At 37.8% G+C, this 13,487-nt stretch overlaps 3 protein-coding genes across 3 annotated transcripts in view; 1 reads left to right on the top strand and 2 right to left on the bottom strand.

The window, feature by feature from the left end:
* Window positions 1-3,987, bottom strand: part of LOC148907564 (nucleotide sugar transporter SLC35B4-like) — a 29,324-nt gene extending 25,337 nt beyond the window's left edge. Inside the window, exon 1 of the mRNA XM_089035654.1 lies at window positions 3,788-3,987. Coding sequence (XP_088891780.1) covers window positions 3,788-3,864 — 77 coding nt within the window. The 5' untranslated portion in view covers window positions 3,865-3,987. The remainder of the gene's footprint in view (window positions 1-3,787) is intronic.
* A 2,042-nt stretch (window positions 3,988-6,029) lies between these two features.
* Window positions 6,030-7,079, bottom strand: LOC148907563 (uncharacterized). Its single transcript, XM_089035669.1, has 2 exons — window positions 6,908-7,079; window positions 6,030-6,252 (listed from the first exon to the last, which is right to left on the bottom strand). Exons 1-2 carry the CDS (start codon window positions 7,077-7,079, stop codon window positions 6,092-6,094), a joined length of 333 nt encoding a protein of 110 aa, XP_088891795.1. The 3' UTR covers window positions 6,030-6,091.
* On the top strand, window positions 7,053-9,148 carry LOC148907562 (52 kDa repressor of the inhibitor of the protein kinase-like). Its single transcript, XM_089035662.1, has one exon. It carries the CDS (start codon window positions 7,167-7,169, stop codon window positions 9,072-9,074), a length of 1,908 nt encoding a protein of 635 aa, XP_088891788.1. The 5' UTR covers window positions 7,053-7,166; the 3' UTR covers window positions 9,075-9,148.
* Window positions 9,149-13,487: the final 4,339 nt, after the last annotated feature.

Here is a 13,487-nt window from a genome sequence, read left to right as displayed (position 1 = left end):
ACAAAAAGGGCTTTGCAGTACAACACCAAAAAGACATTTTAGTGTTGGAGATCCAGTTTTAGTTCAAGATTACCGATCTAATACTAAGGAATCCTGGAGTCAAGGCGTTGTCCTGACCAAGCTAGGCCCAGTAACCTATCAAGTCCAAGTGGGAGAGTTCATTTGGAAACGCCACATTGACCAACTTAAAGAATTTACAGAAAATGTGTGGCCACCCAGGAGAGAAGAGTTCCCGGAGACGTTGGGAAACTCTTTGTCACCTGTACCTCAAAGGGATGTCAACCCATCTGTACCACAGGGGTATGTAAACTCACCAACACAACAGCTGCCAGTACCCCAAAGAGATAGAGCTCTGCCAATCCCACCTATACCAGTCCAACCTGAAGCGAAAGCGCAGACCCTCCAAGAAACCCCCTCAGAGGTGATATCAAGAGATGCAGCAGGGAAACCAAGTCCTAAACCACCTTCATCAGGTCGACGTTACCCACTACGAGCGAGGAAACCACCTCAGCGTTTGATCACAGAGTCATAGGAACATTTGACATTATGATTTAATTTGTTTATATTATTGGAACAGTTGTTGATTGTTTAGAACATTGACTTTCATAAGGAAGGAAGGAGTGTTATGTAGTTTGGGCTACCTGTGGTGGTCACGTGATTGCGGTGTGTGACCACATGGCGGGGAGCAACGTATGTAAAACGTTTTAGTTATAATAAAATAAGTTGGATAACACCACGATTACCGTTGAACCCTTAAACATAACACAAATCCCAGTTCAAATCCCTTTATTCTTAGTCCGAGTATGTTTTGCTAAAACCTTAATCCAACTCCCATTTTTGATGGTTTTTTGTTTATGAATCCCTGTGCATGATATCCAATTTTCCCAGCACCAAAGAAGGATAATACCAGCACTCATTTTACCCCTTCAGGACCCTCTAAGTACTAGCTCGGTTCAATCACAAAATGGGTTGGGGAATAAAATCAAACGAAGGTCGGAAACGTCTTAAAGAAATACAGAAAGACTATCTTATAGCCCAGTTTAACATTGGTGAGCAGACCGGGCATAAAGTTGATCCTGTAACGACATCAAAAAAAAAAAAAAAAAAAAAAGAAACTGTCATCGCTTATCACCACCGCAAGTACAGGAGTGGCGCAGCTCAACGGGGTCGAACTGAAAGCAATTTTGGCCTTCCTCAAAGTCCTTGAGGAAGGCCAAGAATTCTGATGGTGTCAGTTTTTTTAAATCCTGATGGTTTCCTCACATCTAAACAAGTGGTATAAGGTTTTTTTCACGATTGCCAAAGAAAAAGGTCGTCCCCGCCGAAATAGATGCACAAGAAGACGACAAGTTTCCAGAAAAGGTTCTGGACAAAATGAGCAAGGAAGTACAGAATGCCCTATTAATACATCACCCCATATTCTTGGATGTTTATAATGTGTGTGAGCTTGCTGTGCAGAACATGATGAAAAAATTCTCGAAACCCCTGTTACGAGAGATGTGAGCAACACGTGGACACCAGCAAAAAGGATAAGAAAAGAAAAGAATCCTACATTGACGCCACTCGTCCGCACACATCTTTTCACAAGAAAAACAACCATTTCAACTAAAGCCGTTTTATAAGAAAAAAATATTTATACCGACATTATTAGTTTTTGTTTCCTAAGTTAATACAATATACATGACGCGAGTATATATTGAGCGGGATTCATGTGATAACTTACCGATACCGAAATCACTCGCGTAACTCAAGGGCGGATCCAACGGAGGGGTCCAGGGCTGCGGACCCCCCTTTACAACTCGTTATTTCCCTTTTTTTTAAAATACGACATATTACAGATAATTTTCTTTTGAAAGTCATAACTCTTATGTAGGTTTATAAATTGAAAGCCAAATCAAGTTGTTATGTTTGCGTTCTGGAAGATTACAACAAATATAGCGGTATGTATGACCTCAAAAGTAACGTCACTGATTGAATGTAGTTTTTGGACCCCCCTAAAAAATATCCTGGATCCGCCTTTGAAACTAGACAAATGTTACCTCAGGGATCACACACAATACGAGGGCGTATAACACGAGCCGATCTATTATTTTTGATGCGTTCGTGAGAAGAGCAAAGTTTGCATTCCTATATTACATAAATTTGTTATGCATACGAGAGTGGGATATTGTTTTGAAAGAAAGCATAGTTTAAGGGGCTTCGAAATTTAAGTTTAGTCCTTAAGTGGCTGGGCCGGTAAAAAAATAAGATTCTTGAGGAGAACTCTTCATCCCCAATGGTCATGGCCGCCAGTGGTCACGCAACGCTTTCTCGGTTTTGTGTAGATGGCCGTCACTACACCTAGAATTCATGATTTGTGAAGCGGTAGAGTAAATGCTGCTCTTTCTTCAGAAAAATCACTCAAATTTGCTAAGTATTGATGTCTCAAACGGCTTATAAAAGATTTGAAAAATATTATTTTAATTTTGGCAGTCATTTACTTGCTAATTTATGCAAAAACGATCCTTTCTGAAACAACGTATTTAGGCATATTTGATCGATCGTAGAAGTTTAAAAACACATTTACCTAAGATTTTTTTCCCACAATCTTGAAAAATATCATCGTGACATCACATACAGTGAAAATCTCGCCTTTCCGTTGTATCGGCCATGGTAAAATTCTCACTTGTTTTGAGGGTACTTTTAAGCTCAAGAAAACTGTGTCTTGCAAATAATTCTTCCAGAAATTCTTCGTTACAGCTACATGTCTGACAATCATTGTGAGGCATATAGAGATACCATATGTGAAGATTTTTAGGTTAGAAAGGTCAAGTATTGATTGTATTTCGTACACGAGATCGGTTATTTACCTCAATTTCAGAGTCGTCAAATTAGCATATTTGCCTATCTGCATAAAAATTCAAATTTCTTCCGAACAAAAAAGAATTTTACAAAACTAAGTGCACAGGGGTTAATGTTATATGATAGGGTATCTAACTTCAAAGTATGAACAAAATCGATTTTTTGACTGTTGCCACCTTATGCCTGATTTTTACGGACAGCCGCTCTTAAGGCATTAAAAACACTGGTATGAATTTACATTTAAACGACAATAAAGTACTTGAGGCAGTATATTTAACTACCGTGTAATTAAGGCGTAAGTCACGTAAGAAAAAAGGATTCCATATGAAATAATAATTTATTAAAATTAAGTAAAAGGGTGAAACATTAGTGAGAATATTAAACTACCTAGCAAAGGAGTCTGTGCATTAAGAGAGAATTCTTTTCGTATTCAATAAGTATTTTCAAAAACTGTTTTCGTGAAGAAAGGCTGTTGTACAAGGCTAAAATCTTGTTATTCCGAGAAAGTTCAACTTGTTTGGAAGTGGAGATGACCGATGAAAGTGGAATCAAAGTGTTAACCCAAAGCAAACATTTTATTCGAAAATGAGGTTTAGGCCTTCATTTGCTTATTTCCCATATATTTTCTATAAAAAAGCCTGACAAAGCAACATTCTAACACAAATGCAACAAAACATCTTTGTACAATTGAAAATACCGCTTCAAACAGGCATTTTATCATAGTACATCAGTTTCTAACTGTTTACAAAAGGTTTTGAGTGTTAACCCACAACGAAAATTGGGATCAAAACTCATACAAAGTCTAGTTTTTAGCGCTTTTTGCCATTATTGCTCATTATTGAAAAAAATGTCCTCTTAAAAGTTAATTTCATAGTGTAAGATAAAATCTCGGGTGTATGTTTTTGGGGTAAACATTGAATGTTTTGGTAGTCAAGATCAAGCTTACCTGATGAGAAGTTCAAGAAAAACAACATTCGAGCAACAACCACTGAAAACCAAGAGAATAGCCAGTGCTGGATGCATAGTTGAACGCTGTAGTACACTCGATAAGTTGTATTTTCAGTCAGATTTAGTCTGTAGATTTAAAAATAAATGAGTAACTAAAGCCGACGTAGCTAAATGACCTTCGGTGTTTACACTGTAGTAGTCCGCCATTAGTCAGTGGGCTCCCTGTGGTATAAAGTAATACACAGGTAACCCAAACCACCAAGAGTCAGTTATTGCGCTTACTACTTCATGTAGGACCTCATGAAGTGGCACTATTATTATAAATTCATAGTGTGTTATGCCATCCTTAACCATTCGTAGCATCTCTAACCATCCTTTACCATCCCTAACCATCCTTTACCATCCCTAGCCATCCTTTACCATCCCTAACCATCCTTTACCATCCCTAGCCATCTTTTACCATCCCTAACCATCTTTTACCATCCCAGCTATCCCTAGCCATCCCTATCTATCCTTTACCATCCCTAGACATCCTTTACCATCCTTAGCTATCCTTTACCATCGCTAGCCACCCTTTACCATCCCTAACCTTCCTTTACCCTCCCTAGCCATCCCCCCGGGGCCATCCCTAACCGTCCCTAGTCATCCTTAGCCATCCTTTACCATCCCTAACCATCCTTTACCCTCCCTAGCCATCCTTTACCATCCCTAGCCACCTTTACCATCCCTAGCCACCCTTTACCATGTCTTTTTTCTTGTTAATATGTTAAACCTTTTTTTCCTTTGGAGAGAACACAGAGAGTCAATATGCTTATATATATATATATATATAATTACCATCCCTAGCCATCCTTTACCTTTCTTTCGAGTAGAATGGGAGGCGTTCGCAGCTAACGCGTTGTCTTTCACCCTTGTGAGTCCAACGGGTCGAGTCGCTGCTTCAAGCCCTGTGGTCGTCATGTGAATTGAGTTTGTTCAATGTTTCCTCCCTCCATAAAAATCGACATGTGAGTTGAGCGTTTGTGTGTTAAATGTAGTGGTAATGCGTGAGAGCGAAAAGTGTCCCCAATTAGTGGAAAAGCGCTAGAACGACTAGACACTTAAATAAAAGTGATTTATTTTATTTTACCATCCCTAACCATCCATAGCTGTAACACTATAACTATGCTCCAAAATAAAGGCAGAAGGTTTGATACCATATTTCGAATGTGAAGCTTGATTCAAGATGGCCGCTTCTATCACATCACATCAAACCTTCATTCACTGTCAATATGGATCAATAAATTCCAGTGTTTTGCTCAACATTGACGTCTTTTATCCCCCATTTTTACTCAAGTAGATTTTTCTTTTATAATCGACATTTTGAGGGACACGCCCGAGGCAGGCTTAAGGCAACAGGCATACAGTCCTTTGACTAAACGTTGTCTTCGATCGCATCATCCCTACGCGCCTAGACCGAAAAGGATAACGGGTAAATTACCCAGAACTTGCGTCATCCAAACTGCTCGCCAGTTTAATTCTTTGCCGTATGCTCGAGGCATGGTTTCAGCATATTCAATGGGATCGAAAAAAGCGAGCTCAAGACGTGTTAGATAACATATGCGGCAGCTAGTAGACCTTTTATGTATAGGACATTTGTCTCATGTCTGGTTTTGACCCACTTAAGTCATCTATTGTTATGCATACACGCGCCGCAATAGAACGATTTTACTGAATCCCCTGAACATTCATGCACAGAAAGTGAAAAGACAAACAAGCACGAAAGAAAACTATGGAATTAGTGTCTTCTGAATGTTTATTTTCCCAAGCGACGAAAAATACCAATAATAAAAATATTATGGTTTTCTTGTGCACTTTCACGATTTTGTTGTTTAGCTGTTCGTATAGTTCTTATGTTCTAATACATGTCATGATCAATTGCATTATGCTAAGGTTTCTCAGTTTAAAGTTCCAAGGGATCAAGGCAGCTCCCGTTGGCGGATAAACGCTCCAGTTAGCAAATTATATCATGGATAATAAAATTATCATCGATGATAGTGTGCACGCACTAAACCCGTGAACAATAAATAATGCTAATTAGTACTAATTCATACTGAATATTTTGTTTTCTTTTGTTTAATCATAGTTTTATATTGTTTAAAGTTAGTATTTGTTTCACGGGTTTAGTGCGTGAACTCTAATGTTAGAAATAAATAGTGAGGAAATATGAACACTTAAAATGACATTACGCCAGGCAAACAAAGAGAACAGAAAAACTTTATTGTGAACAATAACACGTCAATATATAGTGTCATCCAACTCGCTAATCAGAGATCGACAACCCTCGCCACTTTGAAACGGCTCTTTCATGTGCCTTTGCCGCCTTGGCTACAGCCTCCGTCATTGTAGGCATCATTGCCATAAGCTCATCTAGTTGATCTTTCTTCTTTTTCTTCTTTTCCTTCTTCTCTGTTCCCTTTCCAGCTGTAAGAATAGGGACAAGAATACACCACGTTTAAATGAATAACACCGCGTGCGATGAATGCGGGTTGAGTCGTTGTATTGGGGCTACAAATTAAATATTGGATATGTTCGTAAAAAGCTTCAAAACTCTACTAGTCAGGAAATCTACTCAGCATATAGAAAATGATTTCGGGAGAATGTTAACCCAAAGGAAATACAAGCATAAAAATTACAAAATGGCTGTTAAATTGTGCGTTTGATGATATCAGTTATAGCGGCTAAACTAATTTTAAAGTGCAAAAAAGGGATATCGATAGGAGTCTTACTTTGATACCCTAAAAGATACCAGGAAACGCCGAAAAACTCCAGTTTGTACACCCGAAAAGATACCCGACGAGTGTTGCGTGCCAACTAGCCATTACCCGAAATTGTTATAACCCCGAAGTTTCAACTTGTCAACTATGGTATGGATCCAAAATCTATAATTGTGCCTTAAATCTTTTCACTCAGCCTTAGATGATGTAGGCAAGAATATATAAAAAATAACTTTAGGTCTGACCCACAACCCCAACCCGAAAATTACTCAAAAGAGCCGTACTCCCTCGTGCTTATTCTGAAGCCTTACGTAAGAACATAATATCGATGACGGCAATGAAACTGATGGATAGCATCTCACCTTTTTCCTCCTCTGCAATCAATTCATCCTCTTCAAATTCATTAAGAAATCTCGTAAGTTTGTCTTTGAATGGCTTAGAAGATATCCCTGGCTTGCATACTCTAAATATCTCGATGGCGCATTTTGTTTTCCCTGCGTTTTGTTTGGAGTAGAATCTGGTAGAAATGCTCATAAATTAGACAAGTTGTTGAAGTCCCCACTCACATGTTGGACTTCAGCGGCTTCGAGACTTACAAAACACGCCAGCGGTAAATGTGAGATGCACAATTTTGCTGTAATTGCCATGGATAACTTTTTGAAAACAATGAGGCAGCAAGCGGTCCCAGTAGATCAGCAGTTGAATAATATTATTCAACAGCAAATCGATAGAAATAGGACGGTCCTTAAGTCTTTGTTTGAAACGATAATTTTCTGTGGGCGAAACAACATAGCTCTCCGGGGTCAACGCGATGATGACCCAACAAATACTAGTCTATCAGGAAACTTTCAGGCTCTGCTAGAATTTCGAGTGCAGAGTGGTGATCAAATACTGCAGAATCACCTGGAAACTGCACCCAGAAATGCAACTTACATTTCTAAAACCATCCAGAATCAGATGATAGAAACAGTAGGTTCTTACATTTTAACTAGTTTGTCAAAGGAAATCAGAGACAGCAAGTGTTTCTCTGTTATGGCAGATGAAGCTGCAGACATTTCTAACAAAGAAAATCTTTCTTTAGTGATAAGATTTTTTGATTTAAGAAATATAATTAGAGAAGAATTTATTGGGTTTTCTCTTTGTGATGAGGGAACAACTGGAGCTGCCATCAAAGATAAAATACTTACAGCAGTAGCAGAATTAGGACTTTCTATGGACGACTGCAGAGGCCAGTGTTATGATGGGGCAGGCAATATGGCAGGTTGCTTGAATGGAGTTTCAACACTTATAAGAAATGAATTTGACAAAGCAATTTATGTTCACTGTATGAACCACAGGCTGAATTTGTGTGTTACTGACACATGCCAACAACCACTTGTTAGAAACATGATGGATACTGTTAAAAGAATTTCTGATTTTTTTAACAATTCACCAAAGAGACAGCAGTATTTGGTCATGAAGGTTAAAGAGATAATGCCTCAAGCTAACCATACTGTTCTGATAAATGTATGCCGAACAAGATGGATCGAAAGAATAGAAGGAATGGACAGAGTTGTAGAACTTCTTCGTCCTGTTGTTGCTACGCTTGAAGACATATCAATGAACAACAATGATCTTGGAACTGGGGACTGGAATCGACCTAGTAGAAATGATGCACAGACCTTACTGAATGCAATAACTTTTTCATTTATTGTTGCTATTGTTATTGTTAGACACATGTTAGATTTAACCCGACCTCTCACTGTCAAATTACAAAAGAAAGCAATGGATCTTCTCAAGCCAAAGGATGAACTTGCACTTTTAAAGTCAGTCTTAACAGAGATGAGAACTGACATTGATGCCAGGCACAATGCACTCTACCAGGAAGCTGTCACTTTAGCAGGTCAAGTTTCAGTTCAACCAACCATGCCTAGAGTAGCTCAGAGACAAGTTCACAGAGCCAATGCTGCAGCCCGAAACCCTGAAGAATATTATAGGACAAATTTAACTGTAGTTTTTCTAGACCATATAGTCCAACAACTGAACAACAGATTTCAAGATGATGTGTTTGTTTGCTACAGAGCACTTTCAGTTATTCCATCAATTATGCTGGCCACTGGTATTGTTTGGAAGGATAATGTATTAGCCTTTTGTGAACATTATAGGCAGGATATACCTAATTATGCAGGTTTACAAGCAGAACTTATTCTGTGGGAGAGAATGTGGATGAGGAAAGATGATCTAGGAGAGGAAATCCCTGATAGTTTAGAAGGGACACTTGAGCACATTGACAATGTTGCTTATGCTAATATACATACCATACTTCAAATCCTTATAACTATCCCTATGTCATCTGCTTCTTGTGAAAGGTCCATTTCAACCCTCCGTAATCTTAAGAACTACTTAAAAAATACTATGGCTCAAGACAGAATGAATGGACTGGCACTGATGCATTCCCACAGAGACATGGACTTACATCTTGAGGAAATAATAGATTTATTTGCTACTTTAAATCCTAGACGAATGAGAATGGAGAATATCTTACAGTAATATTTTATATAATATTTTTTGGACCACCACTCCAGTGTTCTTAGAGTACTTGTGAGTTATGTTCCATCTGGATTAATAATTATCTGATTTTTAATCCTTAAATTGATAGGGAACAGTACAGGAACAAGGTGGAATAACTTATTCTTTTCTGAAATCTATAATATTGTTCACTGGGTTTTAATTAAGCTTGAATGGTCTTTACATATTCTCAACTGAACTCAGCAATGAATTCATCTATAGCGGAACACCTCAATCTAAATAAGGTAATGTATTCATTTTGTATAATTTGCTAGTACATGTAAATTCTAGTACACTGATATTGTGACTGTATGTTCTCTATCTTTCATAAAGTATTCAATTTGCTGCCATGCCACTTTTCCTTTAATAGCATATATTTTGCATTGTACTTTTACATACTAATACTTTTGATGTCATTTTTTTCACATGATGTCCTTTGATGTGCTAGATTCTTCAACTGAGATAAATTTGTACAAGGATCTTGACTGCAGACAGCATGCTATGGTAGATGTATCCTTTTAGGCAGTTTATAACTAATAGGGGTATGGTGGGTTGGGTATAAATTCAGAGTAAACTACTCATGTCCAAACCCTGGATCCACCCCTGCTCTAACTGTGAATCAATTATCCCCATGATCCTTTTCGGTCTAGGCGAGTAGGGATGAAGCCGATCAAACGACAACGTTTAGTCAAAGGGCTGTATGTATGGAGGACTAGAGCTGCCATATGAATTTTGTAAATAAATAATTGATCTTTTGTGAAAACTGCGCCTTTTTTCGTATTTTTATTTATTTCATTTTTTCCTTCTTTTCAATTTTTCCGATGTTCTGTTTTTAATAATTGATTATTTTCTTTTGGGAAAACTGTGGTTTTTTTTTTCGTTTTTTCTCTCTTTTTTGTCCTTTTTTCTTTTTTTTCCGATTTTCCTTTTTTAATAATTGTTTTTTCCTTTTTTTCTATTTTCTATTCTTTTTCTTTTAAATTTCAGTTCCTTTCATTTTCTTTTGATATACAGTAATACTATTTTAGAAACATACCCACATTGACGTTGAACTCAAACTAGTACTTTCTTGAACTTCGTTTTCTGGAGACATTGCGCATCTAACCCCAACTTAATAGGCCTTTTGCAATAGATTGACACGTGATTGTTACTGGATGGCAAAAAAACTTTAACTTCGTTTATTTAAAGATTTTTTGCTGGATTACTAATGTCCTATCCAAAACTTTTTCAAAAATACTTTTTTCCCCTTATAAGATATTTTCGATTTCGAGATACGAAGCATTTTAAAGTTTGTTTGCCATCCAGCAGAGCCTTCCCCAAGGAAACTTGAGCTGAATTGATTCGTTATCAAAGTCATATATCAGCACGTGACTGTTTGTTGCAAAAGGCCTGTCAATTCTGGTTGAATAAACCGAAATATTACGTACTGCTTAAGATCCTCATTACCTAAACTATTTAGGTATGTTTTTCGGAGTTGTTTTCATTGCTTATTTTCTGTACTTGTTGGCGGGTAAGTTTAATACTATTTTCATTTTGGAATTTTGAGTAATGTGGACATTCATTTTATTGCAGGATCTATCAGAGTTACTCTTAGGGGGAATAACATTACAGATCTTGTAGATGGCTTATCCTATAAGTTTATTGGCTTGAAAGTCAAAGAATTCAATGGCCAAAAGCTCCTTACAACTACACCATCAACTATCTGTGAGCTTGTTGAAGACCACTTCCAAGTTCCTAATAACGATGTTCTCAACACACGAAGGACTGCCATAACATAGGCAAGATATGACGCGTGCTCTGATTGGCTAATTTGCTATGTGAAACAATGGATATCCCATAGAGATATTCCATAGGAATTTTTTTACGCCGAAGCGGCGAAAAACTCACCGTTGGTTCAGTAGCAAAGTCCTCAAGTCCCGATAACAAGAATGAAAACGATTTGCTGAATGAAGATCCAGCAGAACCTTCAACAGTTCAGCCGCTCAATGCTCAGCAGGTTTTACAGCTTCAACAGGATCTGGGGATTAACAAACTCTCCACTGCTGTTACCTGATTTAACGGACTAGATTCCTACGAACAAAGTTCTTAGTCTGAATCAGAATCCAAAGAAAGAAGCCGTTTAAATTAGCGTTTTTACTGATACTGATTAAGTGCAGACTGTAACTATTGTGCTGCAGCTGGTGGAGTTGTAAGACTTACTCATTTGAGACTACTTGAGTGGTCTTTGCGCGACTCATTTACGGCAAACATTTATCGAGACGCCTATACTCTCTCTAATGTTCACATTTTCGCTTGAACTTTTTAGATTTCTTTTTGTTTCTTCGTCTAACGAGACAAAACATGAAGCCACTTTGGCTTGCAAAAAAGAAAAGTTTACATTTTGCAAGCGTTGCTAGGGCAACTGAACTACAAAAAGGCGGTCAGCGCGCGGTAGGGGAAGAAAGATGGCGATTTTGTATCTCCAGCCCAAACTGAAAGATTTTGCATCTTTAAGCCCTAATTTATTACTGGCTTTTCGCTTTCTTGCTTTTATTTTCAAGTTTAAGTGCCATGGATCAAGAATCTATACAGAATTTAACAGATAAAGCAATCAATGCAAAATCACGACCTATCAATCAAATTAGGTACAAAAACACATGGCAATACTCCATTTTACAGTTACCAGCGCCATTTTTAATAATTATATTTTGCTACATCAGGTCGACGAGGCTGTAGTTGACCCGTGGTTGGTTGTCTTGCATAGCTACTATATAAATCTTCGTGCTTCTTTCTTTCTTTATTGAGAAATGGCTAATAAAAACAAACCTAACAACAAAGCTGCTGTTTCTACGAATAGAAAAGGTAAGCACTGCGTAGACTCTTCCACAGTCTCTCGCTCGTCCGTTCCGTCTCCACGCTTAGAGACTGTAACGGTACAATGACCGAAAGGACTTATGGGTCCCTTAAACTTGGACCCAGCGTGCTTTGGGAACCCAAATACTCGTCCACAGTCTCTCGTTTTCGCCGCCATCTTAAAAATATTGAAACGAGAGAGACTGGACAAAGCACGCTGGGTCCAAGTTTTCGGAACCCATAAGTCCTTTCGGTCTTTCGTTACAGTCTCTAAGCGTGTAGATGGAACGGACGAGCGAGAGACTGTGGAAGAGTCTAAGCACTGCGCTGCTTTCAGTTGCAATATAACAAGTTTTATGCTAAAAACGGCCACCAAACAGGCCATCATTTCTTATGCTTCCGCGAAAGAACCCAAACAAAGAGAAAGATGATGTGTTAATGTTATTAAACGTATTAAAGCATTGAAAAGATAATTTTCTGGTTACGAATTCTACTTATGTTTGCCCGGAGCACTTCAGAAAAGAAGATATCCCATAGACTGTAACAGGACGCTGGAAATTAGTGAAAGGTTTAAGCTTTCGCTGTACTTGTAGATTTCACATGTCATGCCATCGAAATAAACAATAGCTTTGTCAAAAGCTTGATTTTGTCTCTGTATTTTCATCTTGTTTCCAGTATGATAACCTTACATGATGAATCAAAGAAGTCTTTTTAGAAATACTAAATTTTATTTTTTTCCGGTCCGGGATCCTGAAAAATCTTGCGTTCTGATTGGCTGTTTGAACGGGCGGTATTTTGTCAGTATCTGCCCGTGCTCGCGGTCCGATATCCTTTGCCGCTAAACAACAAAACAAAACGATTACATAAACAAGTAAAAAAAAATTTTTTTTAATAAAAAAATAAGTTATTTACCGTCCTATAGTCGGTCCGGATAGGGGAAAACTGTGCCCTCGGTCTTGAAAACAGTCTTCAAACGTATATTCAAGACCTTGGGCACAGTTTTTACCTATCCGGACCTCCTGGCCGGTAAATAACATATATTTTCTTTAGGAAAACTGCTTTGCCAACTATAAAGGTGAAGTATAAGAGGTTTGTTTTTATATTTACTTGAGTGAACACATTTACATATATTTCGTTATCAAAAGTTTTACTTTCCACCCTTTTTACATTTCCTTTAAAAAAAAAAAAAAAAAGAAGGAAAAAACTGATAAGATTTCAGCTTTTTATAGTTTATTTTCTTCGTGTGGACACAACAAAGTATAACAAGGTATGTGTACAGCTGGAAGATTTTTAACTCTGGTAACTTTCCGAGGTCGGATGATCATCCAAGTGCTGATATTCGTCTCAAGGTGGAATCGTATTTGAATAGGCCCTTTGCAGCTAACGGTCACGTGTCTGTACTGGACTGCAAAATTTTTGTTTTTATATTAAATTGGCGATTCTTTTTAGCTACTTGTAAAGAACTGAATGAAAACATGTGTATCCAGTGTGTTACGAAATGCAGTTTTATTACGATCTCTCGAAACAGGTTGTAGAAAGTTTTTTTGCTCACCAGTATATTTC

Source organism: Actinia tenebrosa, unplaced genomic scaffold (genome assembly GCF_029948245.1).
Source record: "Actinia tenebrosa isolate PJP-AT-01 unplaced genomic scaffold, QUT_ActTen_1.0 PGA_scaffold3__52_contigs__length_22856419, whole genome shotgun sequence".
Classification (NCBI taxonomy): domain Eukaryota; kingdom Metazoa; phylum Cnidaria; class Anthozoa; order Actiniaria; family Actiniidae; genus Actinia; species Actinia tenebrosa.
This window is presented reverse-complemented; position numbering and strand designations above follow the sequence as displayed.